General features: G+C 42.0%; 2 protein-coding genes across 2 annotated transcripts; both read right to left on the bottom strand.

Annotated features, from left to right (window-relative positions):
* Positions 1 to 12,257: 12,257 nt before the first annotated feature.
* On the bottom strand, positions 12,258 to 15,048 carry LOC104613482 (uncharacterized protein At4g14100-like). The gene is made up of 2 exons (XM_088891113.1): positions 13,639 to 15,048; positions 12,258 to 13,540 (listed from the first exon to the last, which is right to left on the bottom strand). The coding sequence occupies exons 1-2, from the start codon at positions 14,003 to 14,005 to the stop codon at positions 13,356 to 13,358; spliced, it is 552 nt and encodes a 183-aa protein (XP_088747239.1). The 5' UTR covers positions 14,006 to 15,048; the 3' UTR covers positions 12,258 to 13,355.
* Positions 15,049 to 23,297: 8,249 nt separating this feature from the next.
* LOC104613451 (calcium-binding protein CBP) lies at positions 23,298 to 25,244 on the bottom strand. Its single transcript, XM_010281275.3, has 5 exons — positions 24,582 to 25,244; positions 24,165 to 24,211; positions 23,917 to 24,092; positions 23,710 to 23,728; positions 23,298 to 23,573 (listed from the first exon to the last, which is right to left on the bottom strand). The coding sequence occupies exons 1-5, from the start codon at positions 25,162 to 25,164 to the stop codon at positions 23,469 to 23,471; spliced, it is 930 nt and encodes a 309-aa protein (XP_010279577.2). The 5' UTR covers positions 25,165 to 25,244; the 3' UTR covers positions 23,298 to 23,468.
* Positions 25,245 to 25,512: the final 268 nt, after the last annotated feature.

The following is a 25,512-nucleotide window of genomic DNA, read 5'->3' as shown; positions in this document are numbered from 1 at the left end:
TTCCCTTTGGACTACCCCGAAGATGCTTTCCTCTGCTCTGGGGCACCGTTTGCTGGTGACAAAGTGTGCAGTGAAGACCTGCACGAACTGAGCCCAACACTTTATCGATCCAGGGGCCAGGTTCCTGTACCAAGTGCGGGCTACCCCCTTGAGGGTGGTGGTGAAAGCCACGCACATGCATGATTCGCTGGCTCTGGCGAGGTGCATTTGGGACTGGAAAGCGTCAATGTGGTCGTTGGGGTCGAAGGACCCGTCATACTTGTCTAGAGGCGGGAGCTTGAAATCTCTGGGCAGGGGGACTGCCAGGAGTTCTGACGCGATGGGGGTAGGAACTGAGAGAATCGGGGCAACTCCTACCTCGTCCGAGCTCGTCTCGCCTTTGCCTCTGAGATCTGACAGGACGCGGGTGGTGGTTCGTCGACCTCGACGGCGCCTTCGCTGCTGAGTGGGCCGTGTACAGGCGCTGCTGACCTCCGTGTTGTCGAGCTCAATGGGCCCAGAGTGCTGGTAGTCTGCTGCTGCCAGTGCGCCGAATCAGTTTTCCGCGAGTGGGAACTCCAGTTTGGAAGCCCGAGGTGCCGATCTCGCGGGCGAGGTTTCTGACCCGCCTGCGAGCTGCGAGGCGGGGATGACTTTTCTCTCTCTCTGGCCTGGGGACGAGGCCTGACTGTTTGGGGGCATCTGGGGCCTGGAGGCCTTTCCTTGGTGGAAGCATCCATCCTGCGAAGAGGCCTTGACCGGCTTCGGAGCAGGGTGGCGAGGTGGAAGTAATGGTTGGTTCGGTGGCAGTTGGGGGAATTGCTGTTGATAGTGATATTGGGAGAGGTTGTGCAACACTTGGTGCTGGTGAAGCTGGTGTTGCTGGAATTGTTGCATCTGGGCTTGCATTGCCCGCATGCACTGCATTAGGTCATCCAACCGATTTTGGCTAGCTGCCAGGGGGATGGCGGTTGGTTCAATGAGGGTAGTTTCGATGGGGAGAGGGAAGGGGATGTTTGTGGCAGGTAGGTTTGCAGGCGCCACTGCTTGTGGCGTATTCAGATTGGGAATTCCGTCCACCGAGAGGGGGATGGTGAACTGTTCAACACACACCACGGGAACTTGAGGCTGTTCCCCGGTGGTGTTTGTCTCTGTGCCGCGTCCGGCGTTGCTGGAGGAGGCCATGAGTATTGAGTTTTTCAAAGGAGATGAAAGGGGTATGAAAGTTTTGGAGGGAGGTCTTTTGAAGCGTTCCCACAGACGGCGCCAATTGATGATGCACAATCTGGCCGGTCTTAGATGTCAACGATCTTGCCTCTGAACTGAGTAACAGGGACCTGAAATGGAAGGAGAAGAGAAGCTCCGGGGAGAACCCGACGTAAGGGCTCCGAAGCTCAAGTTAGAATCCTTCAAAGGCAAGATAAACCAGATAGCGCAAAGTTAGCATACCTCGTTCCTGGGGGTAGGATTCTTTTATAACCACCTCGCGCACTCACTTCCAGGCTTCCGTCAGATCGGGCATGATTACTTCTGAGCTCCTGCCAGTTCGGATGTCATTTCCTCTGGCCGGACAGAACCGCCACTTCCCCTTTTGTTGGAGCCGTCTCTGCGGCTAGTGACGACGGTTGCAGGTGGCGGTAGCAGGAAGCCGTTTGAAGTGCGGCTGTCAGGCGTCAGATCCCAAATCAGTCAGGTGCATCGCCCTTGGATACAGACGTCCTTGGTGTCGGGTATGTTTGGTCAGCCTGGTGTTTCAGAAGCGAAGTGTTGGAGTGGCGAGCGAGGTGTCTTGAGTTCGGTTTGGAGTGTTCCGAGCTGCCATGGGCCAGCTCGGGTCAGCTTTGTGAGGCTTGGGGCCCAGTATAGTTCGTGCTCCTTGCAGGGAGCTCGGGTTCTCAATAGGGAGCTCGCTCTTAATAGGGAGCTCAAGCTCCTAGTAGGGAGCTTGCTCTTAATAGGGATCTCGGACTTAGGGAGCTCGGGTTCTTACTTAGGGAGTTCGGACCCTTAACAGGGAGCTCGCTCTTAACAGGGAGCTCGGGCTCCTAGTAGGGAGCTCGGACTCTTGGTAGGGAGCTCGGACTCAGTAGAGCGGTCTGGAGTACGGGCTCGGTAGTGAGCTTGGACTTGCTTCCGATGTTCGCTTCGGGCACTCTACTGTCCTGAGTTGCTTGCCTTTGCCACGTGTCGGGCGATTGCGAGGTCGGGCCAAATTTCCCTTCATCAATACCCGATCTGACAGAAGCTTAGAAGTGAGTGCGCGAGGTGGCTATATAAGGCTCCCTACCCCCCAAGAACAAGGTATGCAAACTTTGCGCCATCTGGTTTTATCTTGCCTTTGAAAAATTCTAACTTGTGATTCGGAGCATCCATACCAGGTTTCCCCCTAGAGCTTCCTCATCTTCTCCGTTTCAGGTTCCCCGTAATTCCGTTCAGAGGCAAGGTCATTGACAGCTAGGACCAGCCGAATTGCGCACCATCAATTGACGCCGTCTGTGGGAATGCTTCTAAAAGCCTCCCTCTAAAACTCTCATAACCTTTTCTTCCAAAAATCCCGACACTCATGGCTTCTTCCAGCAATGCCGGACGTGGCACAGAGACAAACACCACCGGGGTGCAACTCCAAGCCCCCGTGGTGTGCATCGGACAGTTCACCATCCCCCTTCCAATGGACGGGATCCTCAGCTTGAATGTGCCTCAAACAGTGGCTCCAGTAAACCTTCCTGCCATGAACATCCCTCTTCCACTCCCTGTCGAAACAACTTTTGCCGAACCAACTGCTGCCCCACCGACGACCCGACAGAGCCAGTTTGACGACCTGTTGCAATGCAAGCCCAAACGCAACAATTCCAGCAGTATCAACTCCAACAACACCAAGTACTACACCACCTCTCTCAACAGCACTACCAACAGCAGTTCCCCCATTTACCCCTGAACCAATCACTGCTTCCACCTCGGCACCCTGTTCCGAAGCCGGTTAAGGCCTCCCCTCAGGGTGGACGCCCCAATAGGGAGAAGCCTCCCGGCCCCAGAACCCCCAAACAGCCAGGCCTCCTCCCCAGGCCGAAGGGAAAGAAAAGCCACCCCCACCTCGCAGCTCGCAGGTGGTTCAGGAACCTCGCCCGCAAGGTCAGCACCTCGGCACTCCAGGCCTGAGCTGCCGCTCACAGAGAATCGGTTCAGCGCCCTGGCAGCAGACTACCAACATTCCGGGCCCATCGAGCTCAGCAACACAGAGGCCAGCAGCGCTAGTACCAGGCCCACTCAACAATGAAGGCACCGGCGAAGTCGCCGAACTGCCACCCGTGTCCTGCCCGAGCTCAGAGGTAAGGAAGAGACGAGCTCGGACGAGGTAAAAGCTGCCTCGATTCTCTCAGTTCCGTCACCCCTCGCATCAGAACTCTTGGCAGTCCCCATGCCCAGAGACTTCAAACTCCCACCTTTGGACAAGTATGATGGGTCCTTTGACCCCAAGGACCACGTCGATGCCTTCCAATCCCAAATGCACCTCGCTAGGGCCAATGAGTCATGCATGTGCGTGGCCTTCACCACCACCTTCAGGGGTGTGGCCCGCACCTGGTATAGGAACCTCGCCCCAGGGTCAATAAGAAGCTGGACCCAGTTTGTGTAGGTCTTCATAGCACACTTCGTTACCAGCAAGCGGTGCCCCAGAACTGAGGAAAGCATCTTCGGAGTAGTCCAGAGAGAAGCAGAATCCATCCGGGGCTACATCTAGCGGTTCAATGAAGCATGCTTGCAGATACTGCGATTAGACCTCGTGGTACAGCTTGCGACGGCCAAGAGAGGAGTAACGCACAAGGAGTTTAAATGGCACATGGTAGCCAGTCAGCCTGCGACCGTGGCCGAATTCCTCAAACTCGCGGACAAGTTCATGAGAACAAAGGAAGAGATCAACCAAAGGATCGAAGGTGGAGTCGAGAAAAGGAAAAGAGAAGGTGATCCCTCCAACCCAGGTGACAGAAGAAACCCGGCCCGGGAGGCGAACCTGAACCAGCCGTCCTGAGCTCCCTTAGCAGTTCGGACGGATTACACGCCGTTAAACACAAGGCGGACCGAGATCCTGATGACGATCAAAGACGCCCCATACGTGAAGTGGCCGCCTCGCCTGAAGGGGAATCCAAACGAGAGAAATAAAAATCTATACTGTAGTTTTCATAGAAATCACGGTCATAGCACTGAGCAGTGTAACAATCTCCGGGACGAGATAGAGGGACTCATCAGTCGCGGATACTTGAGAAATTTTGTACAGCATAATTTTAATAGTAACAATAAGGCAGGTCGGCAAGGGGAAGCCGGAAAGGATGCCCCCGAGTCCAGCAACAGACCAGCCGAAGCATTGCAACGACAGCCTCCGGAAGATTGGCCAGTTCGGGGAACCATCCATGTGATAGTGAGAGGTTCAATGGTAGTAGGGTGTACTTCGGCAGCAGCCCGAATGTCAGTTCGTGAGGCAACCCGAGAAGAACAGAACCCTCCAAAGACAGAAGAACTGATCTTCTTCACGGAAGACAATGCGCAAGGTGTCCACTACCCCCACGATGACGCGCTCGTCGTAAAACTAAGGATCAGCGACTTCAAAGTCAGGCGCGTACTTGTGGATTCAGGTAGTTCGGCAGACATCCTCTTCAAGTCGGCATTCGACCAGCTACAGTTGCAGAGAAGTGAGCTGAAACCCTCGAACACTCCCCTGGTGGGCTTCAACGGAGACGAAGTCAGGCCCCTCGGAACGATAACAGTACCTGTGGAAGTCAACACATGGCCCTGTGCGGTCAGACTCAACCACGATTTCCCGGTGGTCAGGACCCCCTCCCCATATAATGCCATAATAGGACGGCCATTTACGCATATTCTGTGGATAGTAGTCTCCACCTACTATCTGGCAATGAAGTTCCCAATAGACTTCGGTGTGGGGGTAGCGTGGGGTGACCAGCTTGAGTCCCGCAAGTGCTATGTTGCCGCCCTGAAGTGAAAAACCAAGGCGACCGACAACCTCGAGATGGAGTGGCCTACGGAGCAAAGCGAGGAACGAGCTTCGCCCACGGAAGAAACAGTCGCAAATCCGACTTCGGCTACGGATCCAACTCAAACAATATAGACGGTGCTTCCGTCAAGGAGCCACTACGGGCCGAACTGGTGAGTTTTTTACTTCAAAATTTAGATATTTTTGCATGGTCCGTGGCCGATATGCCCAGTATTGATCCTGGCCTTATAACTCACAAACATAACACTGACCCTGTAGTCAGACCCAATAGACAGAAGAAACGCAACTTAGCTCCAGAGCGTTGGAAGGCGGTCGACGAGGATGTCGAAAAGCTCCTCATAGCAGACTTCATAAGGGAAGTTCATTACCCGAGCTGTGGCCAACCCGGTGCTGGTGAAAAAGGCAAATGGCAAGTGGTGCATGTGCGTCGACTACACCGATCTGAACCGAGTTTGTCCAAAAGACTGCTTCCCCCTCCCCAGAATTGACCGCCTAGTGGACGCGACCTCGGGACATGAGCTGCTAAGCTTCTTGGACGTCTACTCAGGTTACAACCAAATCAGGATGGACCAATCCGATGAGGAAAAAACCAGCTTCATAACCGAGTTCGGCCTGTACTGTTACAAGGTCATGCCCTTCGGACTAAAGAATGCTGGGGTGACTTTCCAAAGACTTGTAAATAAGCTATTTCGGCCCTTAATTGGCACGAAAATAGAGTGTTATGTAGATGACATGGTCGTCAAGACGCAGTTCTCACAATAGTTAATACAAGACTTAGATTCTGTTTTCCAAATTTTGCGTCGATTTAGCATGAAACTAAACCCCAACAAGTGTGTCTTCGGTGTCACCTCGGATAAGTTCCTAGGGTACAATGTCAACCGGCGCGGTATTGAGGCCAACCCGGACAAGATAATGGCCATCCTAGATATGAGACCACCCCGGAAAGTGAAAGAAGTTCAGAGGCTAAACGGCCGCATAGCCGTTCTGAGCCACTTCATGTCCAAATCGGCAGACCGCTGTCTGCCTTTCTTTAAGGCAGTCAAAGGCAAAGGGTTCGAATGGACCCGAGACTGCTAGCTCGCATTCGACGAGCTAAAAAGCTACCTCGCTACCGTGCCAACCTTAGCCAGGCCCGAGGAAGGCGAGGTCTTAGAACTGTACCTCTCGGCAAGTGACGAGGTGGTCAGTTCGGTACTAATAAAAGAAGCAGATCGGGTCCAGTGGCCCGTCTACTATGTTAGTAAAATTCTACAAGGAGTAGAGACGAGATACCTGTAGATAGAAAAACTAGCGTATGCACTAGTAATTACAGCTCGGAAACTCCGCCCGTATTTCCAGGCTCACACTGTCATGGTATTGATCGACAAACCTCTGAGGCAAGTCTTACTTAAGCCCGAAGTTTCTGGTCGGCTAACAAAGTGGGCCACTGAGCTCAGCGAGTACGATCTCCAGTATAAGCCACGAACTGCTATTAAGGACCAAGCCTTAGCAGATTTTATCGCCGAGTGCATGTTCAGCCTCGAAGCCCCTGGGCAGGTTGAGCCCGAGATCCCTAGTTCGGGCGAGCCCGGAGCTCCCAAGCCAATAGAATCTGAACTCCCGTGAAGTAGCAGCCAGTGTGGCATCTCTCCTGGTTAGGCCAAACGCGAACTGGGATGAGGAGCCCTGAATCCTTCACGTAGATGGCTCCTCGAATCAGTAGGACAGTGGGGCTGGAATAGTCCTATGCGGCCCAGGTGGCACGAAGTTGGAATACGCACTACACTTTGAGTTCGCGGCATCCAACAATGAGGCGGAGTACGAGACACTGATAGCCGGGCTGAATCTAGTGCAAAAGGTAAGAGCAAAGCACATAGTTATCTGTAGTGATTCTCAACTCGTGGTCAACCAGGTTACGGGCGAATACGAAGCACGCGAGCTCACTATGATCGCATACTTGGCCAAAGTAAAGGAGGCTCTGCTCAACTTCCAGTCACACTTCATCAGGCAAATCCCGAGGTCAGAGAACACTAAGGCCGACGCCCTGTCTTGGTTAGCCAGCATGAGTTACAACACCACGAGAACCGTGTACATAGAGGACTTACCTCGGCCTAGCATTCTCGGTGGGGCAGAGAAGGTCGCTACCGTCTTTGAAGCAGAGCCAAACTGGATCGACCCACTCGCGAGCTTTTTGCTAGATGGATCCCTCCCTGTGGACCGAAATGCAACCAATATGGTGCAGCGTCAGGCAACCAAATACGTCATAATAGACGAACGGTTGTACCGATGGTCTTACATGCTCCCCTACCTGTGTTGCTTGCGACCTGTCGAAACCGAACTCGTACTACGCAACACCCATGAAGGTCTGTGCGGCGGACACCTGGGGGGCAGAGCCCTCGCCCAAAAGGCACTTCGACAAGGATACTACTAGCCAACGATGAAGGCAGAGGCGGTCGAGCTTGTCAAGAAATGCGACAAGTGTTTGAAGCACGCCAATATCCACCATCAGCCTGCTGCCGACCTCAAGTACCTCACCCGTCCATGGCCCTTTGCGCAGTAGGCATCGACCTCCTGGGGCCTTTCCCGCCAGCAACAGGTGGGAGAAAGTTCCTAGTGGTGGTAGTAGATTACTTCACAAAGTGGATAGAAGCTGAACCTCTGGCAACGGTCACGACCCGAAACATACATAACTTCTTTTGGAGGAACATAGTATGTCGCTTCGGGCTACCTCGGGTACTGATCTCCGACTACGGCGAACAATTCGAGGATATCAAGTTCCAAGAATGGTACCAAGATATGGGAATTTGTCAGAACTTCACATCGGTCGCACACCCGCAGGCAAACGGTTAGACAGAAGTAATGAACAGAGCCATCCTCCGCGGACTGAAAGCACGACTGGACCGAGCTAAAGGGTTGTGGGCGGACGAGCTACCAAGTGTTCTATGGGATCACCGAACTACGAAAAAAACCGCCACGGGAGAGACTCCCTTTAACCTCACCTACGACACTGAAGCGTTAATCCCGACGGAAATCGAAATACCTACACTACGACTAGAAGCATATGATGATCAGACAAACGGAGACGAGTTACGCACCAACCTCGACCTACTGGATGAGGTAAGAGACCTCGTGCACATCCGGACAGCGGCCTACCAGCAAAAAGTAGCTTGGTACTACAACGCCAGAGTAAAGAAGCGAAGCTTCCGCGTCGGCGACCTGGTTATCCGTAAGATCATGGTACCCGAACCCGGCGTGGGCAAACTCGGACCGAATTGGGAAGGGCCCTACAGGGTAAAAAAAGCACTCGGGGGGGCATACGAGCTCGAAACCTTAGAGAGGGTAAACAAGTACCCCGAGCATGGAACATCGTCAACTTAAGGCGATACTACCTATAGACCACCAAGCGAGGTAGATAAAAGTTCCACCAAAGCCCAAGGGCTAGGATGCCGAGCTAACGAAGGTACATCGGCATAGGCAATCTAAGAAAAGTAAGCCAAAAGCGAAGCGAAGACAACAAGCTAATAGGGACATCGGCATCTCAAAGTTTTAACGCGTAGGTTATATTTTATTATGCTTAGTGTACATAAGTGATCAAGAGACTTGAAATCTCTTCAATCGATTGAATAAGTAAGGTTTGATTCCGGCTGCTAACTTGCCAATGGCAGGAGCCATTTCACACATTTATTTTTGTTTAAAAGGAACAGTGACTAAATAATGGTAGTTGAATGAGCAAGATAACCTTTGTTGTAATTTGTCAAAAGAACCCCAATATTTCTATTCAATCATATTTGTGAAGAGATACACTGCCTTTTTATTTTATTTTTTTAAATGATAGGGTGATAGATGAAGTACTGTTTAGATACATTGCCAGCATATATGTTGCAAGATATTAATTTATGGAACATTGTGTTGTGTCATAGATGACTCTGGATCTCTTGCCCATGAGAACTCTGCCCACATCTACCCACAACACATTACCTCTGTGAATTGGGAACATCTCCCCTACATAATACTATGTAGGGGGATGAGATATTCTCCATGTGTAACTGCAATGTAATGTGGCTAGACGTGGGCAGAGTTTGTATAGACAGGAGATCCAGACTCTAGATAGATTGCAGATAGAGAGAGAGGGAGAAAGAATAATTAAATAGTCATCAGAAAAGAGGGAAGAAGTTGGGATTAATCTTTTTTTTTTTGTGTGTGTATTAGAAGAGAAGATCGATGAAGAAAATAAAACCTACCTAAGAATGTTTAATTCCTTTTCTTGTGGATGGCCAACAATGGCTTTTATAAATAAGCAACATGATAATAAATAAGTCTATCGAATTTTCAAGCATTGATTAATTAAACTCAATTAATGCTTCTCCTCCTAAATAAATTCATCGCATAACCAATTTCCCATTTCTTCCTCCTAATGAATTTGGATAAGCTTATTCTCCTTACCTCACACTCTCATCTTTACCTAGATGAACCCGGGGGATGTTTTAAGAATGCTCTATATCGTAAGCTCTTTATTCATTAGATATTTGTAGAAAAACTTGCTTTTTGCTCTTAGATAATTTGTATGGAATTCAAGGAATAGCAGGGTTTTCCAAACAAAGCTACCTTGTGACATTGATCAACAAAGTTGAATGGCTGCTGAGGTGGTGGGTGGGCGCTGTGGACATACTTGAGACTTCTTGGAGTCACATGTGACGAATTCAGGGACTAGTGGAAAAATCGTTCTTGTTTATTTCATTTAAAATTAAAATAGAATTACATGATTTTTTTCCTCAAAAAATCATTTTTTATTGAAGAAACTCAAAGATTCCCTTGGCACTAATTTCAATTCAATAAACTGGTTGCAATAAGTTTAATGTTTCAGCCTTATTTTCTTTTTCTGTTCATGATCCAAAGTAATTCATTTTTTTTGTTCATGATCCAAAGTAATTCATTTTTTTTGTTCATGATCCAAACTGGCGCTAAGAATGATTTAACCCTAAACTCAAAGTGGATGATAATATTGGCAAAACGTTACTCCTTTGCTCATCAAGATTCTCACGATACTTTGTCAATGTTAATCTGTTTGGTTCATAATTGGAATTGAAATTGGAATCGGAATCACAACCACTATCCTTTGGTCGGAATGGTTTATTCCCATAGTACGGTTGATTTGAATAGAAATAGGAATGGGAAATAGAATCATTTGGAATGAAATTTTATTCCTAAGAGAGGGGGAAGGAATGGCTATTCCCTCAAAGGGAGAATGCCTTTCCACAAAAAATGGGAATGGGATTCCAATTCCATCCAACCTAACAGTTAGAATTGATATGACCCGTTCCAATTCCAATTCCAAACCCCTATTCCTATGAACCAAACAGGCTGTAAATTAATCCAACTCAGTGTTGTAGACGGGTAACATTTGATCATTTTTTGACACAATTTTAATTTGCGAAACTGCAGAATTTTGATTTCCACTGCAGACCTACAACATTTCAAAATGTCAATTACCCCCACCCTATGCTCCAATGCCTGCCCATGAATGGCATCTACTTGGGCCTATGAATTCTGACACTGGGCTGAACCGTCATTCTCCCTTTAATTTATGCGGTACTTAGATATTCCTTAGGTCATAACTGTGTTGAATGGGACTTGAAAATGTATAATTACATACTTGAAAATGTATACTTATTTATGTAATTTAATTTACTATAAAGAAATTAATTAACTTTTCCTTTTATTCTCTTTTTTTTTTTTTATTTGTTTTCCTTTAGAACAGAATTTATTACCCCAGCATCATTAATTGTTTTCTGTATATATGCCCGTGCACCCTTTGCTAGTATAATATAAATAGAAGGTGGGTTAGGATGATCTCCTTGATAAAATCTTCTTAAAAACCCCTTCATGACCCTAATCATAATTAGCATGGAATTCTTAGCACAAGTTTGATCCAATTTAACGACACGCTTCCAAAATTGTGGTTCTTACTTCTTAGTACTTATCCAAAGGGGGTTGCATGGAGCTTGGTTATATATAAAACTCTTCTCTTTCATTTCCTTTCAAATGCCCTAACAAACAGCAGAAGGAATACCAGAAAAGGTTTGTGATGAAATGGTGAGCAAACAAAGATAAGATGGGTTCCATGGTCTCAAATCTGTAACCCTAAAGCAGAAAGGGGTTTGGATTCAGAAACCCTCAAGCTTTCAACTTAGCTCTGCTGATTAAGCTAGCTTAGAGGCTCTGTAAAGATTCTTCCAGCTTGTGGGCTAGACTTCTAAAGGCAAAATGTTTTCCTAGAGTTTCCTTCCTCAAAGCTCAGAGTAAAGGTTATCATTCTTGGGGTTGGAGAAGTGTATTAGCTGGAGAAAGGGTCATTGAAAAGGGAATGTTGTGGAAAGTTAATAAAGGGGCAGAGTGTAGATATGTGGAATGACCCCTGGATACCTGGGTTAGATGGTTTCAAACCTATGGAACCTAGGCCATCCCTGGGGATTGATTCTAGTGTGACAAGTATTTTAAATCAGGAAGGGAGTTGTTGGTTAAGCCAGTGCTTAGAAAAGAATGATTGGAATCTGTTATGGAAGATTCCAGATGAGCGTAGGATAAAGCATTTCCTTTGGAGATGCTGCCTTAACGGTGCTGCAGTCAAAGAAAACCTCTTCAAAAGAAAATTTGTGCAGGATCCTTCTTGTGAAAGGTGCAAATCTGTGTTTCATGCTTTGGTTGCTTGTGATAGGGCGAGATGTAATCGTTTGGATCAGGGGTTGGTATTCGTCTAGATCCCTCTGCTGGAGGTAATTTGATTGAAGAGTTGGGGAAAGACAATTTGACTACCCTTGCTAATTGTGCCATTTGCATGTGGGAAATTTGGAAAGATAGAAATGTTGCTTATGTTGAGAATGAATCTTCTAATCCATTTCTGGTAATTGGTAACATCCGTAGGGCAATCGTGGAGAAATCTCAGACCTGGCATCTGTGGTTGGAAGGCTGTTCAAGTAAATCTGTTGAGCCCAAGATGACTCCATTTTGTTGCCCAATGAATCTTCTAATCCATTTCTGGTAATTGGTAACATCCGTAGGGCAATCGTGGAGAAATCTCAGACCTGGCATCTGAGGTTGGAAGGCTGTTCAAGTAAATCTGTTGAGCCCAAGATGATTCCATTTTGTTGCCCACCAGGTTCTGGTGGCTTTTTTAATCGCAGAAAAGCTTCCTTTGTTTTTTTTTGTTAAGAGATGGTGATGGTCTTTGTGTGGCTGCTAAGTTTGGCTCTATGCTTCTTCTCTTTTGGTTGCTTAAGGGAAATCTCTCTTGGAAGTTTTAAAGGTAGTTGTTGATCCATCTCTTGATAATATTGTTTTTGTCTCTAATAGTTTGCAGCTGGTTAGCAGTTTGAATTCATTCAATAACTCTTACCACCAAGACCTGCTCTTTATGTGTGATGATGTAAGGGCTTTAAGTGATGGGAAGTCATTTATTTTAAGCTGGCTTCCTAGATCTGAGAACCCTATTGCTCACGAATTAGCTCATGTGGGTTTCTCTAAGAGTGAGCTTTATGTTGATGTGTTTCCAAGATGATTTTCAAATCTTCTTTTCAAGGAAAAGCTGGGCTTTATTAGTCCTAAAGACCCTTTGTTTAATGTTGGTGTCTGTTATTCTTGTTGTTTCCTTGTTTATTTTTTCTTTTTTTGCTCCTTTTCTTGTTGTGGGTGTCTTGTTCTCTTTCTTCTCCTGTTGTCTTTCTCTGTTGTGTCTTGGCTTTGTCTTAATGATTTTTCTGAATACCAAAAAAAAGTTGTATCTTTCTTGGGAGTTAATAATTTTGACAGTTAAGTGCTGTCAAATTCTTAAAATAAAAGGCCATTAACCAATGTTGGGTAATGGAAATTTACCTGTGATGGATCCTAATTGCTTCTTAAACTGTTAAAGTTTCTAAATAGTTTTAAACATGGAAAATAAATATATCACCTGGATGGACATGGAAAATTACATGGCTAGGGAACAGAAAACCAGCCAAATGTTTAACCAAGTTTATTCAAATGCCAAAGCTTCCCAAGGATTGTATCATTTGGTGATTCTATTGATATGTGGGCCTTTTTAGGTCTTACAATGACCGATATTTGTCATATATCTACTTTACATTCATTATATCTTAAAAAGTATTTTTGAATTTTTAGATCACTGAAACTTACTTCCTATATACAAGTCAAGATCTACCAAGTTAATCATGGTCTCCTCAACTTATCTTCCATCATAATTTGGATATTCAGGTTAAAGAGGTGATCGCTTCATACTTAATTTATTACATGTTTTGTGTTCCTATTTGGTTGGGGCATCCATCCAATCTAACATTTTTTCACAGAAAAGATGGGAAAAAGTAGAACTTACAACTGCAGAAATATTTTGGCACCACTCTAGTCAGTACCACCGCACTGAACTTCTCAAAATTCCTCCTTTCATCAAACCCTCCTGAGAGTTGCCCACAAACACAGATTGTAGTTGTTGGTTTTCTTCCTCCTTCTCAAAACAGTATACAGGGGCTTGCCATTTTGCATCCTCGAGTACTGCTCCCACCTCGAAAGTCATAACGTGAACAGATCTTCCTGCAGAAACAATGAGAGCAAAATCAAGACCAATCAACAGCTTAGTTCAAGAAAAGTAATAAAACTGGGTTTAAATAATACAGACATAATGTATATACCTGTGTAGAAGAGCCAATGAACGGGCCTCTTGGTGACAACATCCTCGTAGTACCAAATGAAATCGACCTTCTCCCAGACATTACAGAGGAACCCATCAACGTATTTCTGGCCGAGGTAGTTTGCACCGTCAAGCCAATTGGGTTTAAGGATCCCCACTTTGAAATGGTGAGTCCAGCACACCTTGGAAGAATCCAAGGTGAGTGGAAAGAAGTTCCGTTGTTCCATTCGAGGTCGTAAAGCAATCTTCCCAGCTGGTCCTGGATGATGTTGAAGTTGCGGCCATTGGGCCAGTCGTACCAGAGATCGATAATCTCGAGGGATCCGCTGTAATTGACTAGGAGGATTGAGTGGAATTGGGGAGGCCATGGAGTTGGGGTTGGATTTGGAACTGGGTCTGTTGAATTTGAGTTTGAGAATACAAGAAAGAAGCACAGAGAACAGATGAAGAGGAAGAACCAGAGAGAGAAAGAGGGGCTTTCCTTTTATATTTATATTATAAATTATTACTGGAGCTTCGTTGGGTTCCGCATTAGGGACCACTTCGCTGACATTTGGCTAGTGGTCATTCAGCTTTGAAAACAACTGTTACACCCATACTTTGTAATGCAGATTTCATTTTTGAGTCATTCTTCCGTTTTAGCTAAATGACAAGCTCTGTGTAATATCAAGACTTTTAAATTTTAGCCATCTGGTTTGTGGAGATGACAGCCAAAAGCCCAGAAAGCCAAAACTGCCAATATATATGCTCTTTTGGCAATTTCATAGAGAGGTTCAATTCTATGACAAGGAAAGTGAGAGAGAGCTCTGGATGTGAATAGCTTCAGTTTAATGTGGATGAATGGCTCGTACCCCAATAGTTAGAATTGACTAGAAATCAAGAGTAAAACATTTCAACACTATGTCAAACAGAACTGAATAGAATCCCAAACCAGTCATAATATCTTTCAAATTAACTACATATATCAAAAAGTTTAAAATTTACTCTGTTTTCTTACTTTTGTGATGGTTAAAAGCTGAACAATGAGGACACTATCAGAGATTGTTGAGTCCCAAAACAAATATATAATGGGAAAGATTAAAAAAAATGCCGAGGGGCTGTATCAGGCACTAGAGATCACATCCTCATAGACGGCATTCCCCACCATCATCCACATAGTTTTGAAATGGAAAGGATGTTTGATCTCCCATGATTAGAGATGCAAGTTAAGTCGATTGAGGTCAACTCTAACCCAATCCAAGCTGTGGATTCGCAATCATACTCCTAACTAATCGGAAGCTTTTGAGTGGGATGGGTTCAAGTTTTTCTCATATTCTTATAATCTTAGGATTTCATAATTTTATTTATAAAATACTTCCAATTTGTCATAATGCTATTTATAAGATATCTATAAATTGGATTTTTTTAGATGATTGTCTCAGGCATAGTTTTCAAAACTGGACCGAACCGGATGATCAGACCAGAAAAACCAAACCCCAAAACCAGATTTTCTTCAAAAACCGCTGATTTTGGTCAGCAAATTTCTGATCCGGGCGGTTAACCGTTCGAACGGTTTTAATCATTTTTTTATTTTTTTTGTCAAAATGGACTGACCATTCAGTTCGAACGGTCGGACCATTTGACCCGGTAACCGGACCCCTGACCGATTTGATCTCCGAGTCGGTTTTAAAAACCATGGCCTTAGGGTGGGGAAAATTTGGAGATTCTCCATCCCTGATAGGAAATGGGTGCCTCGCCCCGAACCTGCCCCACCACTGGGAACGGGGGTAGAGTTAACTTATGAGGCAATAAACAAGGAGGGGTGCCTCATCCCGTGCATCGCATGGCCCCTGCTAATCTTTTTCTCTTTTCCACTTCAAAATCATGATCAGGTATCAAAGGAACCCAATACTTCATCATCTCCTTTGTTCTTCCTTCTTTAGGGTAATCAACAGATTATAGTCGTACTAAATTTTGTTTAGCAAATAATTTGTAAAACAAAGATTTTTAGAAAACGCTCATAGCAAGAAAGAAAACAAACTATCATTAAAGCTAAAAGAATTGGCATAATTCCTTCAGAAAAACCGATATATAATAATTCCATTTTAAGGGAATTTGTTCCCATTTGAAATTGAAAAAAAAAAATAGAATGAATATGTTAGGGTTGTTATGCAATATGAAACGCTTTTCTTATTGCCAATGCCAAACATAAAACAAAACGAGCAGATTTGAAAACATATTGGTTTTTAAAACAAAATCCCAAAAAACGTATTCTTGGTTGCATGTGTTTATTTTTCCAAAACTAAAATAAATACCTATTCTTGAATTTCTAGTTTAAAGAACACGTTTTCATTTGATTATTTAATAGCATGTTCAATAAATCATATAATTTCTACACTAGAATAAAATAAACTTGTTTTGATAAATGCTTTTGTCCTTGTATTTTTTTTTCTTTTTTTTATAAATTCTTATTTTACCTTTTCAAAAAAGAAAAAAAACATTATTTTGATGGTTCCCAAAACCTGTATTATTTTTTGGAAAAAAAAAGTTGTTTTTACCTTTATAAAGATCAAAAACATGTTTTTTTTTATGTGGTGATTTATAAAACAAATGAAAACAAAAACATTGATGTCGTAGAACCCCTTAGGGGAGTTTGACAACATGGTTGGTTTTGTTTTGGGAAACAAAAACAATTGCCACAATAGTAAAATTAAATTGTTGTTGCTGATGTGCCAGTTGTTTTTGTTTTCAAAATCAAAACCAACCATATTCCCGATGTATGCATAAAAAATTTCGAGTCATGTGTCCACAATACAAATGGGTTGTATCTACAAATTCAGGATGGAAGCTCAAACGAACAAATAACTAAATTACAAATTAAACGGGCCTTGGCCAAGCCCAATTCTACAATACAAAGTCTAATTTCAATAACTCAAATGAGACCCACTAAAAGAGTCCCTAAACCTCCCAAATTATTTAGAAAAAAAATCTGAATAAAATGATAAACTTAAGTAAACCCTATTCAAGATGGTTACTCTAGCCTTAACTCTATGGTTAAAGAGAAAATGTTATCTACAAATCACATGGGTCCCATAAGTTGATGATGATTAGTTGAAAGTTTAACAGATAAGCTTGCACCAAGAAGATTGAGACCAATTAATTAAGACCCTCTCAACATACCTCTATAAAAATGTTCTCATTCACAATGAAATGACCTTTTCTCTAACTTACAAGAAATCTTTGGGAGAACAAGAAGAGAGTTCCAGAGATTTCTATCTACAAGAAACATCCAAAGTTCTTCATCAACAAAAGCCTTAAAGTTCTTCACCAACTCAAAGGATTCTTTAATGTTTCTCTACAAGAGGCCTGTAAGGTACAACTACTACAAGATCTACAAGCACCAATTCAAGATTCCTACACACTTCCAAATTCATCGGAGAACAAACTTTTCAATCCCTCGAGTTGAATCTTTAAAGAAAAGAATGAGAGTTTTTTATTCATTATAAAGATATTAAATCTTAGAGAATTGTATCCCATTTTACTAAATATCAAAGAATTGATATTTGTCATCATTTTCTGTCTTTCGTTTATAGACGAGAAATTTGTGTTGACAATTGAAATACCCCCTTAGTTTTCCAAGAGAATCAATGAAAACAATAAGCGTGTGGTATTCTCTTTGTAATGGAACCATCATCATGAGTTGTTTTATTTGAGAAAGATGGCAAAACATTGTCAAAATGGAATAGAAGAAAGACAAACTAAAGTACATAAGAAAGAATTTTAAAATTAAACATGCTATATTGTAAAATCTTGGCACAACTCTATGATGTATTCTGACATGGAAACCAACAAAGACGATATTTTTTTTCTTTTCCTTTTGGCTTTACATATTACACATTACAGGGGAATCCGAGGTGGGACAAAACATGGTGCACAAGAAGCCATATCACAAAAAGCCTTTTAGGGAGTGTTCTGCAGTGTGGATAAGAAATTGGGTAGTGTGGACTACTCTACAGCACACCACAGTTCACAATTGTATTGAATTGTGGATAAATTGTGTGGACTGAACCGGTCCATACCACATGGTGCACAAGAAGCCATACCACAAAGAGCCTTTTAGGGAGTGTTATGCAGTGTGGATAAGAAATTGGGTGGTGTGGACTACTCTACAGCACACCACAGTTCACAATTGTATTGAATTGTGGACAAATTGTGTGGACTGAACCGGTCCACACCCATAGTGGCATTTTGTAGGCATGGTGTGGACCAGTCTATGCCACACTTTTTTATTCCACATATCGCATAGTTGATCATAAATGTCTAATTTTTAAATTTATATGATAAATAAATTGAAAAAAGACTTTGATAATTGAATATTAATTTCAACAAAATAGTAATAAAATAATCTAAAAAAATAAAAAATATTATTTTATCTTCTATTTACCCTTTAATAAAGACACTTGCCTTGACTACTGTTTGGTGTTAGTTTTTTAATATTTTTAAGTATTTAATTTGCACATGTTAACAAATTTTTAAGTTTTAGAAAGCATTCTATTTTCCCTAATGTTTCTCCTCCATCTCGGAATTTCTGATGAAACTTTTCATTCTGAAGAATTAAAATTTCTCCTTGAATGGAAATTGGTCACCTTGTCTACCACAACTCATGTTGAATCTTACCTAAGTGGTGCAAGTGGCAGAAGTCCTATTCCTCAAGTCAGCACAATCTAGGGACATATCTTCTATTAACTAATGAAAACAAAACATGAGATCTATCAAATCTTTTTCTCACTTCTAAAATCAGGTTTTTCTTAGCTTTCCCTAACCAATGCCCATCACCTTTTTTTCTCTTTTCAAGGAAAAGCAACATCTATCCATAAACAATCAACATGAAGAAAATTGCAATTGTTCTTTGGTTATTCTTTCATAACATGAAGCTTCTCTACTAATGTGATGGATCATTCTTGGTAATCCAAATTTCAAATCTTTATATTGTAGTTCCACCAGGGGGGTCTAGAACTGGTGATTCGTAGAGGATTGCCTTTCAAATAAGAGTTCTCTTCAAAGGATTCAACTCTGACTTCTGGAATTGGAAAGGTGTTATTGATTGTGCCTCTAGACGAAAAGGTTGCAGAACTTGGAGACTAGAAGTTGTATTTCAGTGGGGGTGTTCAAGAGAAGAACCGCAAGAGATGAAGAAGAATTGGAAAGAAAAAGAAACGGTAGTGGAAAAAGAGGGAGCAACACCACCGGAATCAATATCAACAATAGAAATAAAGGAAAAAGAAGACGGAGAAAGCCTGGAGGAGCGCTTCAGTGGAGGAGACCTCCCTTTCCAGTAGAGAGCACAGTGGCAGAGCGCTTCGGTGGTGTAGAGGTTAACGGTAAAATGCAAGGTTTCGATTGTGAATATGAAACACAATATCAAAAGTAAACTATGGACTGAGCCCTTCCACAATAAATACCCATTGCTGATATTTGAGGGTGTAGACAGGGCCGGTCCATGATATAATATGGACTGGTCCCGCCCACACCCAACCAAACAGCATGTTCATCCCGTGGTATGAACCGAAATGGTCCATCCACAAGATGAACACACTAATTAGTAGGAGTGCTAAATGACCATATTGACAACTGGGTCATTGGCCCAACAAAGAGGATGAAAGTAATCAAACCAAAAATATGAAAGATTGACATCACGTCTATTGCAACCATGTCACAACACCAGCTATCTTAGTATTAATTATAGGTAGGTACCTATTGGGGGTAATGACACTTAAAAGGGGACTGTTTTTTGCACCGCAACATATCAATTTTAACAAAGTTGGACTCATGTGTATAATTCTTTCAGGGTACTAAAAAGGTGCATTTGAAAGTTTGTTTTCTTAAGTGTATTCCCCCAAAGTACAGGTACCTATCTATAATTTACCCTAATTTTAAACAAAAGAATATTTGTATTTCATTGGAGGGCAAAGGGGACTTAGCATATCAATTTAACAAAGTTGGACTCAAGTGTATATTTCTAAAAGTTTAAGGTACTTAAAAGTAGCACTTAAAAGTCCATGTCCTTTAAGTGTACTATCCCAAAGTATAAGGTACCTATCTATAATTTACCCTAATTTTAAACAAAAGAATATTTGTATTTGATTAGAGGAGGATGGGAGGGGGCTTACAAGAAATAGAGAACATTTCTTGTGATCATGTTGCATGCAAGCCCCAATAAAAAGCAAACACACGGGTGCTTGAAATAAAATTTTATTGATGTGATGCCTTGAATTTAGTGCAAGTGCTGGTGTCTTCTAAGGGTGTTCATGAAAAACGGAAAAGCCAAACTAAAAAATGCCGATAACTAAACCAATCAGTTTGGATTCGGTTTGGTCCAATTCCAAAATAATCAGTTTTTAGTTTGGTTTCGATTAACCTACAAGAAAAACTGGCAATTAACCAAATCAACCAATCTATATAAGATTATTAATATATAAAAAAAAAACTATGATGTAAGAAAGACATGATACCGGAAAGAATTGACCAATCAAATCCCTATAAATTTTGATGAAAATCCACCTGATTGGTAACCATTTTTATGATGCTGGTTGATTGGTCATAAGTTTTTTTGGTATCACGTTTTTTTGGCATAACCATTAATATATACTTTTTTATTAATCATATATTATAATATATATATATATATATAGTATATATAGATATCTATAAACAGGAGCATTTTTTTTGTTTTTGGAAAAAATCATGTAATACAAAATGTAAGAAAGCAACTTTCATTAAAAAATTAAATCTTTCATAATTCCTAAATGGCGCATGAAACCTTTATCTTTGAAAAGTATAGAAAAAAATTATAAGGATTAAAGAGAAAAATTAGGCAAAATGTTTCTAAGATCATCTAGTTTTTTTTTTTTTTTAATAAAGAAAACATAACAGAATTTGAAAAGGTGGGTTCTATGCCTTGCTCCGCTAAGCTCATCTTGTCCACATAAGATCCCAGTACATAGAAACATTCTTTAGTTCATTTTGTACAATACAGGCATCACAATCATGACCGGTAGATTTGAGAAAGAGAGAGAGAGAGAAAATTTTTGTCTGATACATGCAACATAATTATGCATAACCGTTCCACTTCCACCGATGCATGACTGGTAGATTTCAGATTTAATTTGTTAGGTAAGCTAGCTTCTTGGACGAAATTTTTCTGGAAATAGATTCAGACTAAGCACGGCTCTATTGTAATTAAAAGACAAATAAGTGCAGTAGATTGGTGGACATCTAATAAGAGCCTTAAATCCTTTGAATCTTCTCTTGTATCTCCATAAATGCATGTATCTTTCATTAGGGGAAATATCTATTCATATGAACTCAATTTCCCCCCCCCCCCCCGTGGGAAATTGTGGGGCGGCGATGTGAACTTGAATAAGAACATACAGGTAATAAGAAGTTATCAATGCACAGTTGCAAAAAGCTGTGAGAACAGTTTTGTAAGGATTAAATGCAAATTCAGACTAAACCGAATCAGTGGATTAATGACAGGATGTATATGAAGCCTAATACATGGATGAGATGTATTGTGGTGGGGCATGTATAGGGAGCCAATGTGCTCTTACCTTTCCGTGGTTTGAATCCATGACTTCTCAATACGAGGGTTGCGTTACGACAAACTCAATATCGAATGGATTGTCTCTTTGACATCCACTTGGTTGAATCATCTTCTAATGCAGACATTCTTGGATGGAAGAAGCCAAGTTTTTGGTTGGGTTGATTACTCAAAACAATAATGCAATTATTTTTCATTTGAATAATTGTTAAGTTAATTAGGTTAACTGTGAATTTCTATCTGCTGAGACCATATTTAAACTACTTTCTTCACAACCGCCCAATAAAACCCGAATATGCTAGCTTGGGGTGTTCTCCCATGTGAAATGTTTTCCTGGTGGAGAGTTTCAAAACCAAATCAAACCCATCTGGCTTAAAAACAAATTGATTCATAAAACAAAAACTTTTTTTCATATTTGGTAGTATGCATCACATTAATAGCCTCCCTCTCCAAAGTCACTGGTTGCGGGAATCGAATCTGTCCCTATGTTGAAGCAAACCACTCAGTTGGCCGAATTTCTGTTTTAAAGAACTTATTTTGGTCTGGCTAATTGTTTTGATAAAAATTGTATTTTGTAAATCATACGGTATCTATGCAAAAAAATTGTTTTCGTTTTAAAAACTATCATCTTCAATTCTTGATGATTTAAAAAACATGAATTGTTTTTTTTTTATTTTAGTATAAAACAAAGTTATTTCACTTTTCAAAACAAAAACACAATTCAAGAACATGATTTTGTTCTTTTTTTTTTATAAAGTGGCAATTTTAAAAGTAAATGAAGACAAAACCATTTGCTTTGTAAATTGTAGAACACCACGTCAGCATTTTGAATTTAAAACAAATGGGAATTGTTTATATGTTTTGTTGGCGGTCCAAAGAAGAAAAATGTCGAAACCATGGTTGCAGAGTTGAGCTCATTTAGAGTATTTACTCTTACCAATCAACTTGATTTTTTTTTAAAGAGATACAGCCGAGGTTTCCATTGTCGTCTCTGATTCCAACTAGACCTGTTCATGGGCCGGTTCGGGCCGGGCTTTCACTTGTCATTAATGAAAATATACTAGGCTCGAGCCCGAGCCCGGCCCGACCAACGGGCCTATAACTTGGGCCCGAGCCCGAGCCCAAAGCCCGACCAAATTGAAAAAAAAAAACAATTTTCCCTATTCAAATTAGAATTAAATTTTCAGATAAGTATTTTTTTTTCTATTTAAATGAACAATGGGCCTACAAGATGGTATTTTTCCCTTTCTTTTATATTTTAAAACACAATTTTACATTCTTAAATCAAAAAAAATTATTCAAATGGACATAATCACATAAATAATTTTAAGTTTAATATTAGGTTGGATCGGGCCGGGCTATTTTGACAAAACCCGAGCCCGACTCGAATTTATTGCGGGCCGAGTTTTTTTACCCGAATTTAAGCCCGCGGGCCTATAAAAATGTCCAAACCCGTTCAGGGGTCCGGCTGGGCCGGGCCAACCCGTCGGGCCACCCGGCCCATGAACAGGTCTAATTCCAACCAAGGTGTTTATTGGATCAAAATGTCTTAGTAGGATATCTAGGTACGGGAGCCTGATATTTAATGCAAGAAAGTAATATATCATATTACTTAATGGCATTAGCTTGCATGATTTAACTCTTTGAAATCAATGTTGACCTTTTAGTCATTTTTTTTATATTTTATTCATAATATTATAATAATAATAATTTTCATTAGACTTTGCTTCAACTTCCATCAAAGTTTATCTTCAACAGATATTTGATTTGACTATTTATAATACAAAATAATAAGTCTCATTGCATTTTGTCCAGGCTATTTGGGAGCTCTATCCAATTCATCTACGTCATTAGTCAAGAATCAAAGAATGAGTAAACACATCCTTCTAGCAGATATTGTATAGACCAATCCCATTTCTCATTATTTTTTTTTTGGAAAAGGTCCATCTGATGCATAGTGCAATAAAAGATATGATTGGTCCACAGTTGGTTTTTTTTTTTTTCATTTCCTTTTGACCCTTTAATTTGCTTGATTTCCATTGGTGCAGTACATAGATAGAATGTATTTAAAAACAATTCAATTAACCAATTATTATCACCATCACATTTTTATTAGTAGTAAAATTGAAAGAAAGATACAAAAATGTACAGATTAAACACTCAATTGGGCTGAAACAAGAAGTGCAAAATAGTATCAAATATCAACAAACAGGACCCCTACCCAAAGCTTTCCGCTTTCTCCTTGTTGTAGTTTATGCAATAAGAAAGGGCAAAACGGTCAACAAGAAATTATCATACGTGAATGTTGCTGTACCATTGTATGATTTATCCATCTCTTTGAACTTCTCCGTGAGCCCCTGCACCAATCCAATCACAAACAATAATATTAATTAATGGAGGGAATTAAAAAAAATAAATTAATTAACAAAGACATTTGCAAGTATTTATTTATTTATTTTTGATAAAAACAAAAGGAGAAGCAGGTATTATTACCTTAACTGTAAGGCAGCACCTGCATTTAATTTAAGAAAAAAAAAACAAATTTATTAAATATATCATAAATTAAGGCTCTTTGTTTATAGTGCAAATTCATTTGCAGCGGTGTAAATGTATGAAAGTGCAAAATAGGCAGTGTAAATTGTAGTGTACTTTTGCTTCAGTTTAGTGGCAATGGCAATAGGGTTAAGAGATGAAACGTACTCGATGAAATGGTCGTATTCGATGGCTTTATTTTTACCGCCGCTCTTGTCGAACTTGGAGACGAGCAAATCCAATACGGTCGGAGAAACCGCGAATCCAAGGCTCAGGAGCGCCTCTCGCAGCTCCGACGCGTCGATCTTCCCGCTCCGATCTCTATCAAACCTCTCAAAGTTTGACTGCCAAATATACCCCGAATATGAATATAAATTTCCATTAAAAGCGAAAACAAAAATCTAGAAAAGACGTACCCTCCAGTTCTGGAGACTGTAGAACACCGATATGAACTCCTTCGGTCCTGTTGTTTTATTCCGTAATTAAAATGAAACAGAAGGCCATCTTAGTAATTCAGTACAGAAAATGCATTAATGAAAATAACTAATATAAGTAGCAAAAGAATCAGTAGAATCTTAGAAGAAGAAAAATAAAATTGGCGAGGGCATTTCAGGAATTTGAAAAACAGGTAAGTGAGACTGAGAGAAACGCGGAATGAACTGCTCGGAAAAACCAGTCATCAGTAACGGAAAACGAGTCTTTCGTTGAAAATCGAAAGGAAATATCCACCTGGAGAAGATTTTGCTATCGTGCGCATCTTGGTGGCCAAAAACTAGTGCTAAAGTGCGCAATTTCGATCTGAAAGCGAAGAGAATTGTTCAGAGAGGGCTTACCGATCTTTCGGGTGTTGGAGTTGGTGAAGAGATACATGAAGAGACGGACGGTTCGGATGCTGAAGCTCTGGTGGTAAGACGATAGAGCGCCCTGCAGCTCCCTATCGTCTATGAACCCACTTCCGTCCTGATCGGCCGCCTGAAAGCAAGCGACAATGTTGGGATCAGTTCCCGGAGGGAACGCCGACGGCACCAGAGAGACAAACGGGCTTCCATACGGTTGGTAGCCGGAAAGCGATGGGGCGGAAGCCGGTGGATAGCCAGAGGTTGGTGGTGCCGAAGACAGTTGATAGGCGGAGTAAGGAGGGGGAGCATCACTCGAGCTGCTTCCACTTCCATGGGGCTTGTGCTTGTGCTTGTCCTTGGAGGGCTTGTCCCCTGGCGTGTGGCCGGGAGCGTAGGGCGCAGAAGGCGCAGCGTAGGGTTGCGCCGGTGGTGCTCCGTAGGGAGTGGCCGTTTCATACGGCTGGGCCGGTGGCGCACCGTAGCCGTACCCTGGAACTGGATACCCCGGCGGATAACCTGTCATTGATTCTCTAGTTTTGTACTTCTGCTTTTGAGATCCGAGAGAGGTCAAGGTCATCTACCCCTTTTAATAACAACCCAACTGCTTCTGCTCACGATTCAATGAGGGTCCCCCACATGGTGAGGACTGAGGATATCTTAACCGCTGGATTAGTACCTCACGATTCGAAAATAATGTCAATGATCCCATGTTCTGATTTTCTAATTATGGAAGCAGCTGGCTGCCGAAGTATATAGTTTTTGACCGATGACCCGACCGGGCTGGACCATCCAGATAAGAATAACCATTGGAGTTGAATTAAAATATAGGTAAATTTTCTAAACTATCTTATGGTTTGGTTAATTGATTTAGACTTATTGTTTGATTATTGTCTAATGCTATCGAAAATATTAACAGTAGGGCTGA

The sequence above is a fragment of the Nelumbo nucifera genome, chromosome 7 (assembly GCF_055504915.1).
Source record: "Nelumbo nucifera cultivar China Antique chromosome 7, China Antique-T2T, whole genome shotgun sequence".
Lineage (NCBI taxonomy): Eukaryota > Viridiplantae > Streptophyta > Magnoliopsida > Proteales > Nelumbonaceae > Nelumbo > Nelumbo nucifera.
The sequence above is the reverse complement of the archived record's forward strand: the minus strand, read 5'-3'. Positions and strand labels throughout refer to the sequence as shown.

What these genes read in the sequence shown, in the direction of transcription:
- LOC104613451 (XM_010281275.3), bottom strand. Translation starts at nt 25,164, where the DNA reads ATGACCTTGACCTCTCTCGGATCTCAAAAGCAGAAGTACAAAACTAGA. An exon ending in CTCCAACACCCGAAAGATCG is followed by an intron (nt 24,212 to 24,581) that starts GTAAGCCCTCTC and finishes ATAAAACAACAG; the next exon opens with GACCGAAGGAGTTCATATCG. An exon ending in ACAGTCTCCAGAACTGGAGG is followed by an intron (nt 24,093 to 24,164) that starts GTACGTCTTTTC and finishes TATATTTGGCAG; the next exon opens with TCAAACTTTGAGAGGTTTGA.
- LOC104613482 (XM_088891113.1), bottom strand. Translation starts at nt 14,005, where the DNA reads ATGGCCTCCCCAATTCCACTCAATCCTCCTAGTCAATTACAGCGGATC. An exon ending in TCATTGGCTCTTCTACACAG is followed by an intron (nt 13,541 to 13,638) that starts GTATATACATTA and finishes TTGTTTCTGCAG; the next exon opens with GAAGATCTGTTCACGTTATG.